This window comes from Epinephelus lanceolatus, chromosome 8, assembly GCF_041903045.1.
Source record: "Epinephelus lanceolatus isolate andai-2023 chromosome 8, ASM4190304v1, whole genome shotgun sequence".
NCBI classification, from domain to species: Eukaryota; Metazoa; Chordata; class Actinopteri; order Perciformes; family Serranidae; genus Epinephelus; species Epinephelus lanceolatus.
The window spans coordinates 8973651-8993231 of record NC_135741.1 but is presented as its reverse complement, the minus strand read 5'-3'; the positions used below and the strand labels follow the sequence as shown (position 1 = coordinate 8993231).

Sequence of the window (19581 nt, the reverse complement as noted above, 5' to 3'; positions counted from 1 at the left end):
AATGATTCCTCTCATTTGTGAGAATTAAATTTCATCTTGTTCGTGTACAAATATTAAATGTTTGCTTTTTATTTCTCATATCTGTGCGCCGCTGGATTCGACATTTCCTTGTTTACAGCGCCATCTGCTGTGATTGGTCCGCTAAAGAGCGCACGCGGAGAGAAAAAAGAACAGGGTACGTTCGATTAATATTACCGCGCGCAGCTGCCGCTCACTTAGCGTGCCGCATTACGTCGACACTGAAAATCTCGGGGCGACGATCGATAAACCGAACACACAAACAGAGCAGGCTGCTGAGCTAACGGTGTTACAGTTTTTCTCGATTGTTTACACACATTTTCTGAAAGCATGCCTCATACTCTCAGAACTCTACACACAAATCAAAAAACACACGCACAATGGGCAAAACCCCCCAATTCTCCTGCAAAATGAAACTTTACATTCAAAACAATGTTATTTCTTCTCAAAATGGTATTTTGTTTTCAAATGACACACAAACCATCATATGAATAGACATTTATAAGAACCAGTTGAACACTGATGTGCTCAATCTAAAACACTATGATGAACACTTCTTCTCCATTCAACATAATTACTTGGGCCTTTTTTTGTTCAGTGTTACACTACAGACAGTACATACATAAGTGTGTTGTAAAATGTTTTAGAATATTGTTTTTATACTCAGAACACACAAATACACGGTAACAAATATATTTTATTTTTCCCACAAAAACAATGTACACAGTGTACATTCCAACCAACACAAAGTTGCACATACAGTGGTCTACATACAAAACAACAGAAGAATTTACTGTATACAGTTACAGTAAAAAACAAAAACAAAACTATGCTGCATCCTCTCTTCTGTTTCGGTCTGGACACAGCACCTCATCCACATCACAAGCAATGTTTTCCCTGGCCAAGCAGCGGGGGAAATATCGCCTAGCATGGCGAATCCAGCCATGAAAAGCATCAACTGCTGTATCTCCACATGCGTCTACCATAGCTTGGAGAAGGGGTATACGCATTTGTGGATTTTGGTCATACAATTTCCATCTCCAGGCAGAAAACGTGGCTCGGATCTCATCAGAGATTACGGTCCTTGGCCTTCCTCGTCCTCGTCCTCGTCCTCCCCGTCCTCCTCCTCCTCTTACTCTCACTCCTCTGGCTCTGCCTCTGTTTCCAATGTTGGCATCCATTGCTCCAAAACAGAAAAGCTCACCTGTTGCCCTTTTATGCTAAAGCTCTGATTGCTAATTGTAAAACTGTGTGACAGGTGTTTGCCCATGTGATGAGTCAGTGTGCATAGTAGGGCAATTAACTTTAGAATTTTGAATGACAGTGTGTTCTTTGTGAAAACAAGAGATTTTCTTCATGAAAATTGTGCCAAATGCAGAGAATTGTGTGTAGTGTTTTGAAAAAAATGTGTTTTAGAACTGCAATTTGAGTGTAAAGCAGGAACTGTGCTTGTAGTTTAGCAGAATTGGTTCAGGGGGTTGGTGCATGAGTTACATGTTGTGGTCATTGTGTCTCAAGTACCAGTATTTGTGTGTAAACAACTGAGAAAAACTGTAATGAAAAGTACTGTGTGAATGTCATGGTGACAGTTTGTTATGACACATCTGGAGTCTTTACAGCAGGATTATAATGATATTATAATGGCTGTTGTTTAATCAGTGAGCTCACATATATTAGTGACTGGCCTCTGCAGACATAAAGCCTAGTTAGCATGCTGTTTTTATCATTTTTAGCTAACCAGTTGTTGGGGAATTTAGCTAAGTAGCCTACATTTGGCATACAAATGTGACATACTATACTATGCTATAACTGAGTATTACTATTTTCTGCCACTGTATACTTCTATTCCACTACATTTAAAGGAACAGTGTATGATTTAGGGGGATTTTGTGGCATCTAGCGGTGAGGATATTATACTGCAACCAGCTGAGACTTCTCCCAGTTAGAATTCCTTCAGTTTTCATTGTTCAGGAGGTTTTTACCAGGAGCCAAATTATCAGCAGAGGTCTCTTCCCATCCAAAACAAATGCATCAGGGACCGGTTGTACAAAACACCTTAAATTTTCTCCTTAACTGTGACACTTAAGGCTTAATTTCTCCTTAGCTGAGGGACTTACACAGATGCAAAGAATCCCTTCTAAGGTTTCCTTTGTTAAGGGAAAACATTAACTCACTTACTGTGCTGAAAGAAATTTTACAGTAGTAAAAGCTTCCATGGAGATTGTTTGTTTGCTTGGACTCACGCTTGTGATGCCTGTTATCGTCTCACAAAGTGGACTTAGTTAGATAGTGAAGAAATGGCAGAAGAGAAGACAATGAAACCATATTGGTCAGAGGAGAAAAAGATTATTCTTCTGGAGGAATACAATCATAGAAAGCACAAACTACAAAGTGAATTTAATCCCCAAATACCAGGAAACAGAAAAAGACTGTAGGAAGAAATTGCAATGAAAATGAATTCAGTCAAATCTAAAGTGTAAAATCAAAATCAAAGTTTTTTTTGTTTTGTTTTGGGTTTTTTTTACCTTGCTTTGGTTGCTAAGGTCTTTTGTGCAACGCTCTACATATTTCTTAAGTATAAGACCAAGACAAGAAGAAAACCATAAATACTCAAGCAAACATTCAAAGGAAACCTTAAGGAGAAGACTTAATGGTGTTTGGTGCAACCGATTTTATTTTGAGGAAACCTTACCAAGGACCTTAAGGAAACTCTTAACTTAAGGCACTTTATGCAGCCAATTAAAAACCTATAAAAACACTGAATAAAATATTATTAATTAATAAATAAATATAATATGATGCACAATTGTACTACAAATCCACCTGGTAGTATACATCTATAGTATCTAAACTTGACTCCAGACTTAGAAACAATAATGAAAATACCATTGCATTTATTTGTTATAGATGAAAACAGAGTAATATAGTATTCTGTAAAGTGAAAGAAGCCATTCTGAATCCATCATTCAGTTCATCGAGCCAATTAAATGACAGTGGCGACTTGAGGATACAACAGTGAAGAGAATTACAACTGAACTAATGTCCACCTTTTATTAAAAGCATCCTGATAAAAACATGTTCAGAACATGTTAATCAAGATTACCATGTTCATCAGTTTATTTTTTTTTAAATATGGGAAATGTCTGCTCATGTTGATATGTGTTCTACCAAATGTAAATAAAAGACAGATGTGCCAGTTAACAGGCTTCCATTATGGGCGAAGTGGTGACATCCAGCCCTACAGCAGTGGTTTCTACAGTCATCACCACGTCATCTTTTACTTCTTAAACTTTCCATCCCACAGCAAAAACCAGAGGGACTTTGCTGACAGCAGGCACACATTGCACTTTAACCAGGATGTCAACAACATGCTGCCTGACAGCTAAAAGAGACCATGCCTTATAAAGATCATCTCTGAGTGGTGCTTCAGCTGCATCCACATTAAGTCCGTCAGTAGAGAGGTGGTGCAGGAGATGGAGACTCTGTAAATCATCTAAATTTATTCAGCAGCCTTGTCCTCGATGTGAGTTAAAAAGGTTGATGTGTGTGTTTGTGGATATCCTGTCTTGGATATGAGACATGAGTAACCAGTCACCTTGGTGGCCCTGACACATCAAGTCGTCAGAGGCAAAGGGAAGTTTTCCATGATGTATCAAAAGTAGGTTGTAGAAGACCTTCCTCAGAGACTGGCTGTCTTGTTCTCAGGATAGGCAGTGCATTACATGGAAGGATGACTAAAACATTTCATTTGAAACTTGTACACACTTCACATGAAGGTGCAAGGCTATTGGAAATCAGCGTGAAGAGTAATGGCTGCCAACTGACTCCAAACCATAAAAAATATTAATTTACGTAGATGTTTCCAAACTCGTTGGACTTCTGTCATTTCACCAGGCCTTAAGAGATTGAATTTTTCATTGGTGACGCTGACAGTAAATGCATTACTTGCACAAATGTTAATCATTTATCTCTACACCACCAAAGCTGACAGGTTCTGCTCCGACATATTTGGCTGTGAGTAGCCTTTCAGACACTACTGGGTGTTTAAAGTGAAGAAGCCAGTTGACATTTACAGTAACAATAAGGAGCTTGAGGAAAGAAAGTAGCTCAGCTTTGATGAGTTCGTGTCGAGCAACCATTTTTCCATGTCATGTCTTTGATAAGCTCTGTGCTATCGGACAATAACAGACAATGGACAGAAGAGACCTGAGCTTGTTTTTAACATCTGTTCACACCTGATAAGTCATAGAAAATTCCCAGGTGATGCAACAGTTAAACACATCACATGAGGTGTTTTAAGTTAGGCAGTTAGTATTCATGTAGACCCGTGTGTCATCTGCATAGCAACGGAAATTAATACTATGGTGACAGAGGATTGTGCCCAGGGGAATGAGGTAGATGATGAATAAAAGTGGACCCAGTACTGACCCCTGGGGGACACCCAATATACCCTCCACTCATATATTGCATCCTGCTGGTCGCACATAATAGAGAAGTGTTGTTTTAGGGACCAGGTTCTTCTTTAATTTGACTTGAACAATACCAAAGACATTTTCGGGTTTGCCTCTGAGTTCCAATGGCAAAAGCACCATGTATGCAGAACAGTAACACAGATGGGACACAGGCCAGCTCCACTAGGTCAGTGGTTCCCTACTGATGGGTCACATGTCCATTCTGAATGGACCGCAAGTGACTTGCAAACATGTCAAGTTTGAGAAAAACACACTTTACTTTTAAGTACCGGTTCAGTTCCAGCTGTGGAACTTTTGTTGCACATCATATCCCCTTCTAGATCCAAAGCCACAACCTTGGAGTTATCCGTGACACCACCCTCTTGTTCCTGTCCTACGTCAACCACATCACCAAAGCAGCCTTCAAAACCTTGCCCCCCTCTGACCCTCACTGTCACTACTGCAGAAACACTCAACCATGCATTGATAACATGTAACAAGTTCTTTCCAAATAGCATCGTATGATATAGAAATATATGACATGACACATAAAAGTGAAACTTCGTATGTGCTTGATTTATTCACTGATTTGTCAACATGAAGTGTAAAAATGTCATTAACACTGTATTTTTTGGCACTTTGGGATGTACATGAGATAATCATGTCATCTACAGTATAGGACCTGAGATCATTTATTAAACTTAAAAGATCAGAAGAATATTATACATGGATTTATCAAAAATCTTTTTACAAGTTAGTGCACGTGATGTCTGCTACAGTCGAGTGTTTCAACTTATCGTCAATAGTGGATTTATGTTCTTAACAGCTGTAATAAAATGTAATATGTTTACTGATTAAAAGTTTAAATTGTAATTGCTGGGTGATTTGTCTTTCTTGCTGGTTTATTTGGCAGAAGAGGCTCATGTGGTGTCTACATTCATTATTAACAAACTACCTGTTCTATTCTGCTCTGTGTGGTCTGTACTGATCAGTAGTATTTAATTTTTGGGAGGACGCACAACATTTCAAAAAGGAGGTTGGCACCAGTCAGTGCAGTGTTCCCTGTTGAGGAAAAAGATACATATATAAAGAATGGTTGTAAAACGAAAATGTACATTTAAAAATAGTTTAATGTAAAATAAAGTGTGAAAAGTACCTGTGGTGTCGTAGGGTGGAGAAACCTCCACCAGATCACATCCAACAAGGTTCAGACCACGGCAGCCTCGAATAATCTCAACTCCCTAAATCCAACAAGACAACAGAAATATATTCACACAGGTCAGAAGTTAAATAAAACAAAAAAATTCAATTGTATTTAAACAAGAGCCTCCTACTGTACACAGACATTACACTGCTTGTGCAGTCAATAAATTATTTACTTATGATAACAGTGTCCTCAGAATAAAGTCACAGAGGATAGTTGAGAGGGATTAAAGTCTGTTTCAGTGTTGACCTGTATAGGAGTGAGGCCTGCTATCTCTGGTGTGCCTGTTCCAGGTGCGAAACCCGGGTCAAGAGCGTCGATGTCGAAGCTGAGATACACTGGACCTTTTCCCATCTGAGCTCGGACCTCAGCCATCAGAGGAGCGAGAGATTTGAACCAGCACTCCTCCGCTTGTACCACACGGAAACCCTGCACAACATACAAAGACAATCACTGTTTTTTGCTTAAATGGTTAACGACATGCAACACAGCTGTGCTCCATTGACTCTGATGCAATCGTTTCAGATTTCCTTCATTTTCAGGCTGGTAATAAGATTATGAGGTTTCTTTTCCTGTTACCATGACAACAAGATGTACCACATATCATTTACCATGCCAGTGATGACACATAATGACATTAATGAACTGATAACTGTAACTTCAGACACATTAAAACCAGAATGTTTGCCTTCTTCTGCCTCATGTTTTCACCAACACTTCCAGTATTGTAGCAGAGGTACCTGCGCCCGGCTCCACTCGTATGAATCTGCAGAGTAGCCTGTACCACGCAGGCCGATCTGAACCACTCTCTTGCAGTCCAGCAGCCCCTCCTCCACACAGCGTCTGAACGGAGTCCCGTGTCCAATCTTCTCCCCCAGGACCACATCACTGGTGTCAGTATGAGCATCCACATGGACCAGACCCACTGGGCCATACCTGACGGATTCATACAGAACAAGAACACAGGGTGTGAAATTGTTAAGAGGTAGTTAATAATTAGCTAAACTTGTCCAGTTGATATAAAATCAATCTGATCACATATATCATGTCTGGCAATGAAGGGTGGCCTAAACTTACTTCTCAGCAACAGCTTGCAGGATGGGATATGCAATAGTGTGATCGCCACCTGCAGACAACAAAGACTTTAAGGACCTTTGATCGAACATAAACTACAGCTGATAAGGTTATTTAAATAGATAATAGTCGTAAAGACAATGCAGGGTTTGTTTGATAAGACATTATGTAAACTTCTTCTTCACTCTCACCCATAGTCAGAGGAATACAGCCAGTAGCCAGGATCTTCCTGTAGGCCTCTCTGATGCGTTTGCAGGTGTCCTTCAGGTCATACACATTCACATTGACGTCCCCGATATCAGCCACCATGAGGGACTCATAAGGCGCCGCCCTGGTGCCGCTGTTATAAGCTCTCAGCATGGCAGATTCTACCCTGATCTGCCTCGGACCAAACCTGCAGCGGTAGATGGAAGATCAGGTGTTTAATGTCAAAGCTGTGAAGCAAAGTGGACTGTTATTATTACAGTTTTTCTCGATTGTTTACACACATTTTCTGAAAGCATGCCTCATACTCTCAGAACTCTACACACAAATCAAAAAACACACACACAATGGGCAAAACCCCCCAATTCTCCTGCAAAATGAAACTTTACATTCAAAACAATGTTATTTCTTCTCAAAATGGTATTTTGTTTTCAAATGACACACAAACCATCATATGAATAGACATTTATAAGAACCAGTTGAACACTGATGTGCTCAATCTAAAACACTATGATGAACACTTCTTCTCCATTCATCATAATTACTTGGGCCTTTTTTTTGTTCAGTGATACACTACAGACAGTACATACATAAGTGTGTTGTAAAATGTTTTAGAATATTGTTTTTATACTCAGAACACACAAATACACGGTAACAAATATATTTTATTTTTTCCACAAAAACAATGTACACAGTGTACATTCCAACCAACACAAAGTTGCACATACAGTGGTCTACATACAAAACAACAGAAGAATTTACTGTATACAGTTACAGTAAAAAACAAAAACAAAACTATGCTGCATCCTCTCTTCTGTTTCGGTCTGGACACAGCACCTCATCCACATCACAAGCAATGTTTTCCCTGGCCAAGCAGCGGGGGAAATATCGCCTAGCATGGCGAATCCAGCCATGAAAAGCATCAACTGCTATATCTCCACATGCGTCTACCATAGCTTGGAGAAGGGGTATACGCATTTGTGGATTTCGGTCATACACTTTCCATCTCCAGGCCGAAAACGTGGCTCGGAACTCATCAGAGATTACGGTCCTTGGCCTTCCTCGTCCTCATCCTCCCCGTCCTCCTCCTCTTACTCTCGCTCCTCTGGCTCTGCCTCTGTTTCCAATGTTGGCATCCATTGCTCCAAAACAGAAAAGCCCACCTGTTGCCCTTTTATGCTAAAGCTCTGATTGCTAATTGTAAAACTGTGTGACAGGTGTTTGCCCATGTGATGAGTCAGTGTGCATAGTAGGGCAATTAACTTTAGAATTTTGAATGACAGTGTGTTCTTTGTGAAAACAAGAGATTTTCTTCATGAAAATTGTGCCAAATGCAGAGAATTGTGTGTAGTGTTTTGAAAAAAATGTGTTTTAGAACTGCAATTTGAGTGTAAAGCAGGAACTGTGCTTGTAGTTTAGCAGAATTGGTTCAGGGTGTTGGTGCATGAGTTACATGTTGTGGTCATTGTGTCTCAAGTACCAGTATTTGTGTGTAAACAATTGAGAAAAACTGTAATAAAGCACATCTATTCAAGTACAACACTACAAACATGTTTGGGGAACCTCTTTGCACAAAACACCTTAAGTTTTCTCCTTAAGTTTTTTTTTTTACCTTGCTTTGGTTGCTAAGGTCTTTTGTGCAACAGTCTACGGATTACTTAAATATAAGACAAAGACAAGGATAAAACCATAAATACTTAAGTAAACATGTTAAGGAAATCTTAAGGAGAAGACTTCAGGGTGGTTTGTGCAAATGATTTTATTTTGAGAAAACCTTAACTAGGTCTTTGTGCAACCGCTGAACTTCAGTTTTTTTCATTTCATGACACTTTCACTGCACTAAGCTGAACAGGGATATATTCAGAGCTACAACAATTGGCCAATTAATCAAGTAATTGATAGACAGAAAATTAATTGCAACTATTTTGATAACTGAATAATTTTCGTAATTCTTTAAAAAAAAAAGCCAAAAAATTTGCTGGTTTCCTGCTTCTTAAATATGAGAATTTCATGATTTCCTTTGTCACAGATAATAATAAATAGCTTTGGATTTCATTTAATACTCTCAAGTTTTATTCCATATATTTAAACTTTCATTCTATATATTCCAACTTTTATTCTGTATATTCAAGTTCTATTCCATATATTTAAACTTTCATTCTATATATTCCAACTTTTATTCCGTATATTCAAGTTCCATTCCATATATTTAAACTTTCATTCTATATATTCCAACTTTTATTACGTATATTCAAACTTTCATTCTATATATTCCAACTTTTATTCCGTATATTCAAGTTCCATTCCATATATTTGAACTTTCATTCTATATATTTCACCTTTCATTCCATATATTCAAGTTTCATTCCATATAATCACACTATACTATGTATACCAATTTTCATTCCATATATTTACATTTCATTCTATATATCTAGACTACAATTCTATATATTCCAATTTTCATTCTATATATTCCAACTTTTATTCCGTATATTCAAGTTCCATTCCATATATTTAAACTTTCATTCTATATATTCCAACTTTTATTACGTATATTCAAGTTCCATTCCATATATTCAAACTTTCATTCTATATATTCCAACTTTTATTCTGTATATTCAAGTTTCATTCCATATATCTGAGGTTCATTCCATATATTTGAACTTTCATTCTATATATTCCACCTTTCATTTTGTTTGTTTGTTTGTTTGTTTTATTATTAACACATTCTTAAAGAAAATTCAAATATAAAAGCAACAAATACATCACATGTGCAGGTGAGGTAGAAACCCATTACGGGCTTATCTAAAAAATCCCACCTAGGAAAATTAAAATAAAATTAAAATAATAACAGTAATAATACTAACAATGCAGTGTGAAGCATCAACAAAATATCTTCTACCTAATTAATATTAAATTCAAACATTGAGAAAAAACATAAAATCACAAAACAGCACACATGTTGAAAACATAAGTCAGTCAAGCTTCTACAATACCAAATCTCTTTGACATCAAAGCTTCCTTGAGTTTCATTTTATATCTAGATAGAGACATAGAATCGGTTAATAAATGCAAATTTGTATTCCATAAGTGGACTCCACGGTATCTTAATAAAAACTGTCCTTGAGATGTATGATACATTGGTAGGTACAAGTTATTGATTTGTCTGGTTGAATAATAATTGACTTGAGAATTACAAATGAAAAGTGTTTGGAAACTTTGTGGCAAGTCTGTACCCATGTACTTCAATTTAAAAATAAATGTACATATTTGAAGAATATTTAAATCAAAAATAGCCAGTATATTACATTTCAAAAAAAGTGGAGCCGTTGGGGCACATGACTTGGAAAAAGTAGCCATTCTGACAAAACGCTTTTGCAGCAGTAGAATTTTATGAAGATATGTGGGGAAAGTACTGGCCCATACAATATTACAGTAGGTGAGATATGGATATACCAGACTATAATATAATGTTAAAAAACAAGATGAATGTATGAAAGCGCTAATTTTTCTAATAATCCCCAGAGATTTTGTGACCTTGTTGCAAACAAAACTAATATGCTCTTTCCAAGTAAGTTTCTCATCAATTAATATCCCTAGGAATCTTGTTGATGAAACTTTAATCATTACTTCGCCATCAATATGCACTTTCACTGAATCCAAATTATAATTCATTTTCCCTGCAAATATCATAAAATGAGATTTTTTCACATTTAATGCCAATTTATTAATTTGAAACCATTTTGAAAATGCATGAAGGCCATTGTTTACTTCAGTCATAAGTGCAGAAAAATTTCTATTGGAAATAAGTAAATTGGTATCATCTGCAAATAATATTGGACATAAAGTGTTTGATACTGCTGCAAGATCATTAATGTATATAAGAAACAATAATGGCCCTAAAATGGAACCTTGTGGAACCCCACATTGTATCATATGCCTCTCAGACTCTATACCATTTAAACTGACATATTGCAGTCTATTATGTACATAATTACTAAGCCACTTCAGAACATGGCCATGAAATCCATATATATGCATTTTTGTAAGTAAAATGTCATGATTGACAGCATCAAATGCTTTTGAAAGATCCAGAAAAATACTACATGTAAACTCTTTCTTCTCTAAAGCAGTATAAATCTTGTCAACTAGGTGTAAGAGGGCCATATGGGCAGAATGATTTTTACGGAATCCATATTGGTGTTCATACAGTATTTTATATGTGTTTAAGTGTTTAAGAATACGTTTATATACCAGTTTTTCTAAAATTTTGGAAAAGCAAGGAAGAACTGAAATGGGATGGTAATTTGTAAAAAACCCTGGATCGCCTGACTGAAAAATTGGAATAACCTTTGCAATCTTGAGATCAGAGGGAATAACACCAGTTTCCATGGATACCGCAAAAATATGTAATAATGGTTTCAGAATTAGTTCTTTTACCTCTTTAACAAGGGATGCAGTAATTCTGTCATGACCTGCGGCAGAATTATTTAAGTCTATTATAATATCATTTATCTCTTTGTTATCTGGAGGTTCAAAATGGCAAACTGATGGAAAACAACCTCTTATGTAATCAGTTGGACTTTCGTTCGTATTCCCAATCTTCTCTGAAATAGAGACTCCCACATTTACAAAAAACTCATTGAATTTGCAAGCAATATCAAATGGATTTGTAATGGATGTTTTCCCATGAGAATAACTAGGAGGAAAGTTTGTTGATGTTTTTTTCTTTTTCTTCTAGTAATTGATTTATAATTTTCCATGTGGCCTTGATATTACTTGCAGAATTCTTAAATTGATCACTGAAAAAACTCTTTTTTGCCATTCTAAGAAGATGATTATATTTATTTTTTTAAAATAGCTTATAATTTGCTAGATTAAGGGGTGTAGGACATAAAAATATATTTTTTATAAAGTTTGTTTTTTATTTTAGCTGATTTTTTCAAACCAGTAGTAAACCAACCATTGTTATTATCTTTGTCCAATCTTTGAAAGGAAGTTACTAATGGAAAACTTTTAAAGAATGCAGAATTAAATGATTTCATGAATAAGTTGTAGGCTAAATTTGCATCATTCTCCGTATATACATCTTCAAAAGATATCTTCTCCAACATATCCTTAAATTTACGTTTGTTACTTACATTAAATTTTCTATACGTTTCTGTAACAACTTGATTTTCAGTTTTGGTTCCACCAATCGTAGTAAGTTGGAAGACTGGAAAATGATCAGAGATATCTGCATATAATATTCCTGAATTTGTCATATTTTGAATGGAATTTGTCAATATATTATCAATCAAGGATGCAGATTTATTTGTCACTCTTGTTGGTTTACTGATGGTTGGATAGAAATAATTTGCACATAAATTATTAAAAAATCTTCTGTAGGAGAATGATTTTCAGCCCTAAAAAGGTTGATATTAAAGTCCCCAAGAATATAACATGTTTTCCCCTCCTTATTTATTTGCTCCAAGGTTTTCTTCAAACTAACATTAAAACTATTTATGTCTGTGTCTAGAGGTCTATATATACCACCTACAATCACATTTGTCCCATTGTTATAGCATGAAATTTCAATAAACAGATTCTATATCAATTTTATCAGATTTAAGGGAAAGATCAGGTCTATTCTCAAAGTGATGTTTTTTTATGTATAAAAACTACAACACCACCTCCGATTTTATGTTCCCTAACAGCATGAATAGAATTATACGATAACATTCCATATAAATCCTTAGTTTCCTCAGTAAGCCACGTTTCTGTTAAAGCAACTACTGAAAAGTCACGTTCTAAGAGTGATAAATAATGCACAATCTGGTCATAATTTTTTGGTAAGCTACAAGCATTAAGATGCAGTAATGAAAAAAAAATTGACTTTGTTGAAAGTGATTTAATATACGACTTAAATTGACTTTCTCTATAGTAGTGGCATTGACCTAGATTAGAGTGTGTTGAGAAAAAATTTATATCAGGATCAAAATTTGAATCATGACAAGATTCATTTTTATGATTTAAATCAAATGGGTTAAACATCATATTATCAGTGTCTATGATTCTTCAGTCATGTCTGTCTAGCAGGTAGGAGGCAAAATCATCATCCTCAAGTGTATGAAAAGGAAAAAGAATTACGCAGTCTTTACAGATCCAAGATGTCCATATGCCAGTTGTCTTTTTAGATACAGGCGTACATTTAATATGAAACCCATTTTTGCAAAGTGCACAGTAAATGCTCAAATTCATATGCCTTTGACACTGTGAACACTGTTCATGTTTAATCATATGATATTAAAAGTAAACAAAAAAAACAAAAACAGTACCATTATACCAATCAGCCATCTAAGGCTGGACACCTTATGTCGTCATCTCATTTCTTCTTGGCTTGTGGGATGGTGGTGGTAGGCTATGTCTCCTCTCTCTCGTGCAGCTTTCATCTCTGGTAGAAGTTCTCTCCTCTTCTGTCGAACAATATCAGAGAAGTCCTCATTTATGTAGATGTTAGACCCTTTAAGGGTTTTTGCTTTGGCCAGAATAGAAAGTTTGTCCTTATGCCTTAGGAGCTTCACTGTAATTGGTCGGGGTTTATTACTCATTGAGGCAGGTTTTCCTGAACGATGAGCACGTTCAATTTCAATCTGACGGTGATCTATCTTCATCTTCTCTGAAAGAAGGCTCATAATTTTATTTTCAGTCTCAGTCCATTTTTCATTAGGAGATTCATCAAGGCCATCTATGATGATGTTGTTTCGTCTTGAATGATTCTCAATATAATCCATTTTGTTAGATACATTGAGAGCAGTCCCCTGCAGTGAAGTGAGGTCAGCCTTGAAGGATTGAAGATGTTCAGATGTTTGGGCCTGTGTTTGTTTTAGCCCATCCACCTCATCCTGAGTAAATTGAAGGCTTGTTTTTAAATCCTGCACTTCTCTTGTCAAATCATCCAGTCGCTTGTTTGACGAGTCCAGAATCATCTGGACAAAGTCTTTGAAGCGATTTTCTTGTTGGCACATCAAGTCTTTGTAGAATGTCTTTTATTGTTCCAGAAGTTCATGCACCACCACGAGTGAAACATAATCTTCATCTGGTTGCTTTTTCGGAGGCATCCCCTTTTCTCAGCTGGTTAGTTTCAGTGTTTAGTGTGTGGTTGTAGCAGTAATTCACACTGTTTACCATCAAGATGTGGGGATTCTTGATTTCCAGCTGAATGTGTTTGGCTTGAGGCCTACAAGGCCTGAAAGCCTGAAGTCAGGAGGATCCAAACTGTTGAATCATGCAACAACAGCCAGATTTGGTTCCTCAGTTTTGTTGAGAAGAATGATGTACCCTCCTTTTGTCAGGATCAAGAATTGAATTTGGATTGCAGAGATTTCGCCTCACACTTATTGAACCATTCTATATATTAAAGTTTCACTCTATATAATCAGGCTATATATATTCCAAGTTTCATTCCATACAGTCCCTGACAAAAGTCTTGTCGCTTATCCAAGTTGTAGGAACAACAAATAATAACTTGACTTGTAGTTGATCAATTGGAATCAGAAATGGCTTATATGAAAGGCAAAGGCCTCTAAATTATGCTTATTATACCAAAATAAAGTTGTGTATCATTCACTGAATTTTATCATTTAATTAGGACAGAAAGGTCAGATCTTGCTTGGACAAAAGTCTTGTCACATACAAAAATAATGTACTGTAGAAATGATACTTTATTTTGAATACACAAACATGCTCCAATAACATCAGAACATAAAGTCATGGTGCCTTGGGAAAAAGAATTAATATCGTGTATGACTCCCATGAGCTTGGAGGATTGCATCCATACGTCTCGGCAATGACTCAAATAACTTATTGATGAAGTCATCTGGAATGGCAAAGAAAGCAGTCTTGCAGGACTCCCAGAGTTCATCAAGATTCTTTGGTTTCATCTTCCAAGCCTCCTCCTTCATCTTACCCCAGACATGCTCAATAATGTTCATGTCTGGTGATCGGGCTGGCCAATCCTGGAGCACCTTGACCTTCTTCACTTTCAGGAACTTTGATGTGGAGGCTGAAGTATGAGAAGGAGCACCATCCTGCTGAAGAATTTGCCCTCTCTTGTGGTTTGGAATGTAATGGGCAGCGAGAACCTCTTGATACTTCAGGCTGTTGATGTTGCCATCCACTCTGCAGGTCTCTCGCACACCCCCATACTGGATGTAACCCCAAACCATGATTTTTCCTCCACCAAACTTGACTGTTTTCTGGGTGAATCTTGGGTCCATGCGGGTTCCAACAGGTCTTCTGCAGTATTTGCGGCGATTGGGATGCAGTTCAATGGATGATTCATCAGAAAAATCAACCTTCTGCCACTTTTCCACTGTCCATCCTTTCTGCAAGCTGTGGGCCTTGGCAAATGCAGCACGATTCTTTTGTTGTCTTCTGTTTAATGCTGGTTTGTGAGCAGTAATTCGGCCATGGAGACCATTGCATGAGAGAATTCCACAAACTGTTCTGGTAGATACAGGGGTTTCTGGTGACCAGTTCTGATGTAGCTCTGCTGCAGTTGAAAAATGGCTGGCCCTGGACTGCCGAAGCAACAAACGGTCCTCTCTAACAGTTGTGTTACGGGGTCTGCCTGACCTGGGCTTGTCATGAACGTCACCAGTTTCTTCAAATCTTTTTTTTATCCTCTCCACTTGACGTTTGGATACACTGAAGATGTCTGCCACCTCAGCAGCAGACTTGGTCTTCAGGCTCTTGGTGATCAGCACTTTGGTCTGTGGTTGAATCTTTGGCATGTTATCAGCGGTCAGGTTGCACTTCACATGAAGGTCTGGTGTGCTGGGGTTCTTTTTATACACACCTGGGAATGTGTTAATTACAGTATTTGTCACAGGTGGAGCTCTAATCTGTGATTGGTTGAATCGTTTAAAGACACGACAAGACTTTTGTCCAAGCAAGATCTGACCTTTCTGTCCTAATTAAATGATAAAACTCAATGAATGATACACAACTTTATTTTGGTATAATAAGCATAATCTAAAGGCCTTTGCCTTTCATATAAGCTATTTCTGATCCCAATTGATCAGCTACAAGTCAGGTTATTATTTGTTGTTCCTACAACTAGGATAAGCGACAAGACTTTTGTCAGGGACTGTATATTCAGGTTGCATTCCATATAATCACACTATAGTGCCATGGATACCAATTTTCATTCCATATATTTACATTCCATTCCATATATCTAGACTATAATTCTATATATTCCACCTTTCATTCCATATATCTAGATGATAATTCTATATATTCCACCTTTCATTCCATATAGTTAGATTTCATTCCATATATCTAGACTATAATTCTATATATTCCACCTTTCATTCCATATATTTAGATTTCATTCCATATATCTAGATGATAATTCTATATATTCCACCTTTCATTCCATATATTTAGATTTCATTTCATATATCTAGACTATAATTCTATATATTCCACCTTTCATTCCATATATCTAGACTATAATTCTATATATTCCACCTTTCATTCCATATATTTAGATTTCATTCCATATATCTAGACTATAATTCTATATATTCCACCTTTCATTCCATATATTTAGATTTCATTCCATATATCTAGACTATAATTCTATATATTCCACCTTTCATTCCATATATTTAGATTTCATTCCATATATCTAGATGATAATTCTATATATTCCACCTTTCATTCCATATATCTAGACTATAATTCTATATATTCCACCTTTCATTCCATATATTTAGATTTCATTCCATATATCTAGACTATAATTCTATATATTCCACCTTTCATTCCATATATTTAGATTTCATTCCATATATCTAGATGATAATTCTATCTATTCCATCTTTCATTCCATATATCTAGACTATAATTCTATATATTCCACCTTTCATTCCATATATTTAGATTTCATTCCATATATCTAGATGATAATTCTATATATTCCACCTTTCATTCCATATATCTAGACTATAATTCTATATATTCCACCTTTCATTCCATATATTTAGATTTCATTCCATATATCTAGACTATAATTCTATATATTCCACCTTTCATTCCATATATTTAGATTTCATTCCATATATCTAGACTATAATTCTATATATTCCACCTTTCATTCCATATATCTAGACTATAATTCTATATATTCCACCTTTCATTCCATATATTTAGATTTCATTCCATATATCTAGACTATAATTCTATATATTCCACCTTTCATTCCATATATCTAGATGATAATTCTATCTATTCCATCTTTCATTCCATATATCTAGACTATAATTCTATATATTCCACCTTTCATTCCATATATTTAGATTTCATTCCATATATCTAGATGATAATTCTATATATTCCACCTTTCATTCCATATATCTAGACTATAATTCTATATATTCCACCTTTCATTTCATATATTTAGATTTCATTCCATATATCTAGACTATAATTCTATATATTCCACCTTTCATTCCATATATTTAGATTTCATTCCATATATCTAGACTATAATTCTATATATTCCACCTTTCATTCCATATATCTAGACTATAATTCTATATATTCCACCTTTCATTCCATATATTTAGATTTCATTCCATATATCTAGACTATAATTCTATATATTCCACCTTTCATTCCATATATCTAGACTATAATTCTATATATTCCACCTTTCATTCCATATATTCAATTCGAATGTATGTTAATAACCTTGATAGTAACTGCTGCGGTTGTACACTTGTAAAAAGGAAGTTACACTGTTACATAATAGTAGAGTAATATTGTAAAGTAGCTGTGACCCTTGTTGCAGACAGTAACAGGCCAACTCCAGCCACAGGCAGCTGCAGAGAGAAAACCCACCTTGCTCCGGGTCGGTTGGAGGTCCCGGTATCAATCGGTACTCCGACAAACGCCGCATCGAGCCCCTCGGCTGTGTCCTGGAAAGGTAACTTTGCCATGGTGGGGATCCCCGACACCCTGGCGACAAACTCTGCGCTCGGTGGCACATTGTACCGTTTCCCTGAACTCTGTCTGTTGGGATTAATGCACACAGTTCGTCTGTCGCTGCACACACACGCAGTTTGACGTGTCCGCAGAGAGAACAAGTCCGCTGCACCGGAAGCAGCTCTGCGACTTATATTAAAGTTTCTCCAACATGAAAACATGCCGACTGTGAGCTGTGGCTGTGATGTGGAGCTGACAGCAGCCTGAGATAAACCCACGGACTAACGAAGTCCTGATGATACTTTAGGTGCTTCCTCCAAAGCTCGTAACATTCTGTATCAACTGTACAGTAACTGACAAAAAGTAAACTATGATAGTATTACATGTCTATTAAATTACCACACGCTCCTGGGTTAAATGCATCTCTTCTCATCACATCACCGCTGCGCAGTGTCACATCACTACAGGTGAGATATACGTTTGCTACATGTCGTTCATTTATGTACATGTAGTTTTCAGATTTAAGATATGAGCGATGTGAGTCCTGACCATGAAGGCAGCACGAGTCCATAACAGAGCAGGTAGGAGGGGCAGCTGTGTAAATGATTATAGCCTAACTTGACTTCAGAATTTGAGTCACTGAAAATATGGTAGAATTCAGTCACATTTAAGACGGTATCGAAAACGTGAGAATATAATATTAATTAAAAAAAAAATGTATGCCGTTTTTAACCAGATTTGCTATATCATATAAATCTTCCTTAAAAAATAAAAAATTATATATATATATTATATTTTTTATATTTATTTTATATATATATATATATATATATATATATATATATATATATACTTATTTTTAAAAGGAAGATTTATATGATATAGCAAGTCAGGATTAAAGACGGTATACAATTTTTAAAAATTTTAATTTATTTTTTATTTATTTATTTATATTTAATTTATTTATTATTTACTTACTTACTAATTTGTTTATTTATTTACTTTTGAGATAGAATGCCACTGCATTCAGTTCATAACTTTTGATACAGCTGACCAACAACACCTCTTTTCTCTTGTTTTCTGTCCGTTTATATTGATATTTCATATGTATTTCAAACGTATAAAAAAAGACATGAACATGCAAATAAGCAGACAGAAAGCAGTATTTACAAATGATGAAAAGCATAATGTAAAGCAGTTGTCAGTGTATAGTTAGTGTGATTTACACATCCGAAAATAAGTGGGAGGAAGTATAAACTTATTAAATCCCACCCCTTCTCCATAAGTCATTGAGTGACATGAAACATGCAGCTTCCTTATATAGATAATACTATACCTAAGACTAAATATACCATTGTTATTACCTTTTAACTTTGTCACACAAAAGTAAACCATGTGTATAAAACTAATTACCAAATATCTATCTTACTAAAATCTTAGTATATCATATAAAATACCCATTATCCATGACTTACAAGTATAAACATGTGTTATATCTATAAAACCAATTGTCTTTGCCTTACAAAAAAATGACGACATATTAGCATTGTGTATTTGTCCTTGCTTTAGTCCTTAAGTGAGAGGTCAGATTTCCATAGAATATAGTTCCTCTACAGTGTCCATCCACTGACCTGGAGGGTCACATTTCATCCA

General features: G+C 36.0%; 1 protein-coding gene across 1 annotated transcript; it reads right to left on the bottom strand.

Annotated features, from left to right (window-relative positions):
* Positions 1-5024: 5024 nt before the first annotated feature.
* agmat (agmatinase (putative)) lies at positions 5025-18214 on the bottom strand. Its single transcript, XM_033628383.2, has 7 exons — positions 17845-18214; positions 6939-7141; positions 6751-6799; positions 6414-6609; positions 5923-6102; positions 5626-5710; positions 5025-5531 (listed from the first exon to the last, which is right to left on the bottom strand). The coding sequence occupies exons 1-7, from the start codon at positions 18147-18149 to the stop codon at positions 5458-5460; spliced, it is 1092 nt and encodes a 363-aa protein (XP_033484274.1). The 5' UTR covers positions 18150-18214; the 3' UTR covers positions 5025-5457.
* Positions 18215-19581: the final 1367 nt, after the last annotated feature.

Excerpts from the sequence above, each read along its gene's own strand:
- agmat (XM_033628383.2), bottom strand. The coding sequence starts at position 18,149 with ATGTTTTCATGTTGGAGAAACTTTAATATAAGTCGCAGAGCTGCTTCC. Across the intron at positions 6,800-6,938 it reads CTGTATTCCTCTGACTATGG|GTGGCGATCACACTATTGCA; the intron begins GTGAGAGTGAAG and ends TGTTGTCTGCAG. Across the intron at positions 6,610-6,750 it reads CTGCAAGCTGTTGCTGAGAA|GTATGGCCCAGTGGGTCTGG; the intron begins GTAAGTTTAGGC and ends TGAATCCGTCAG.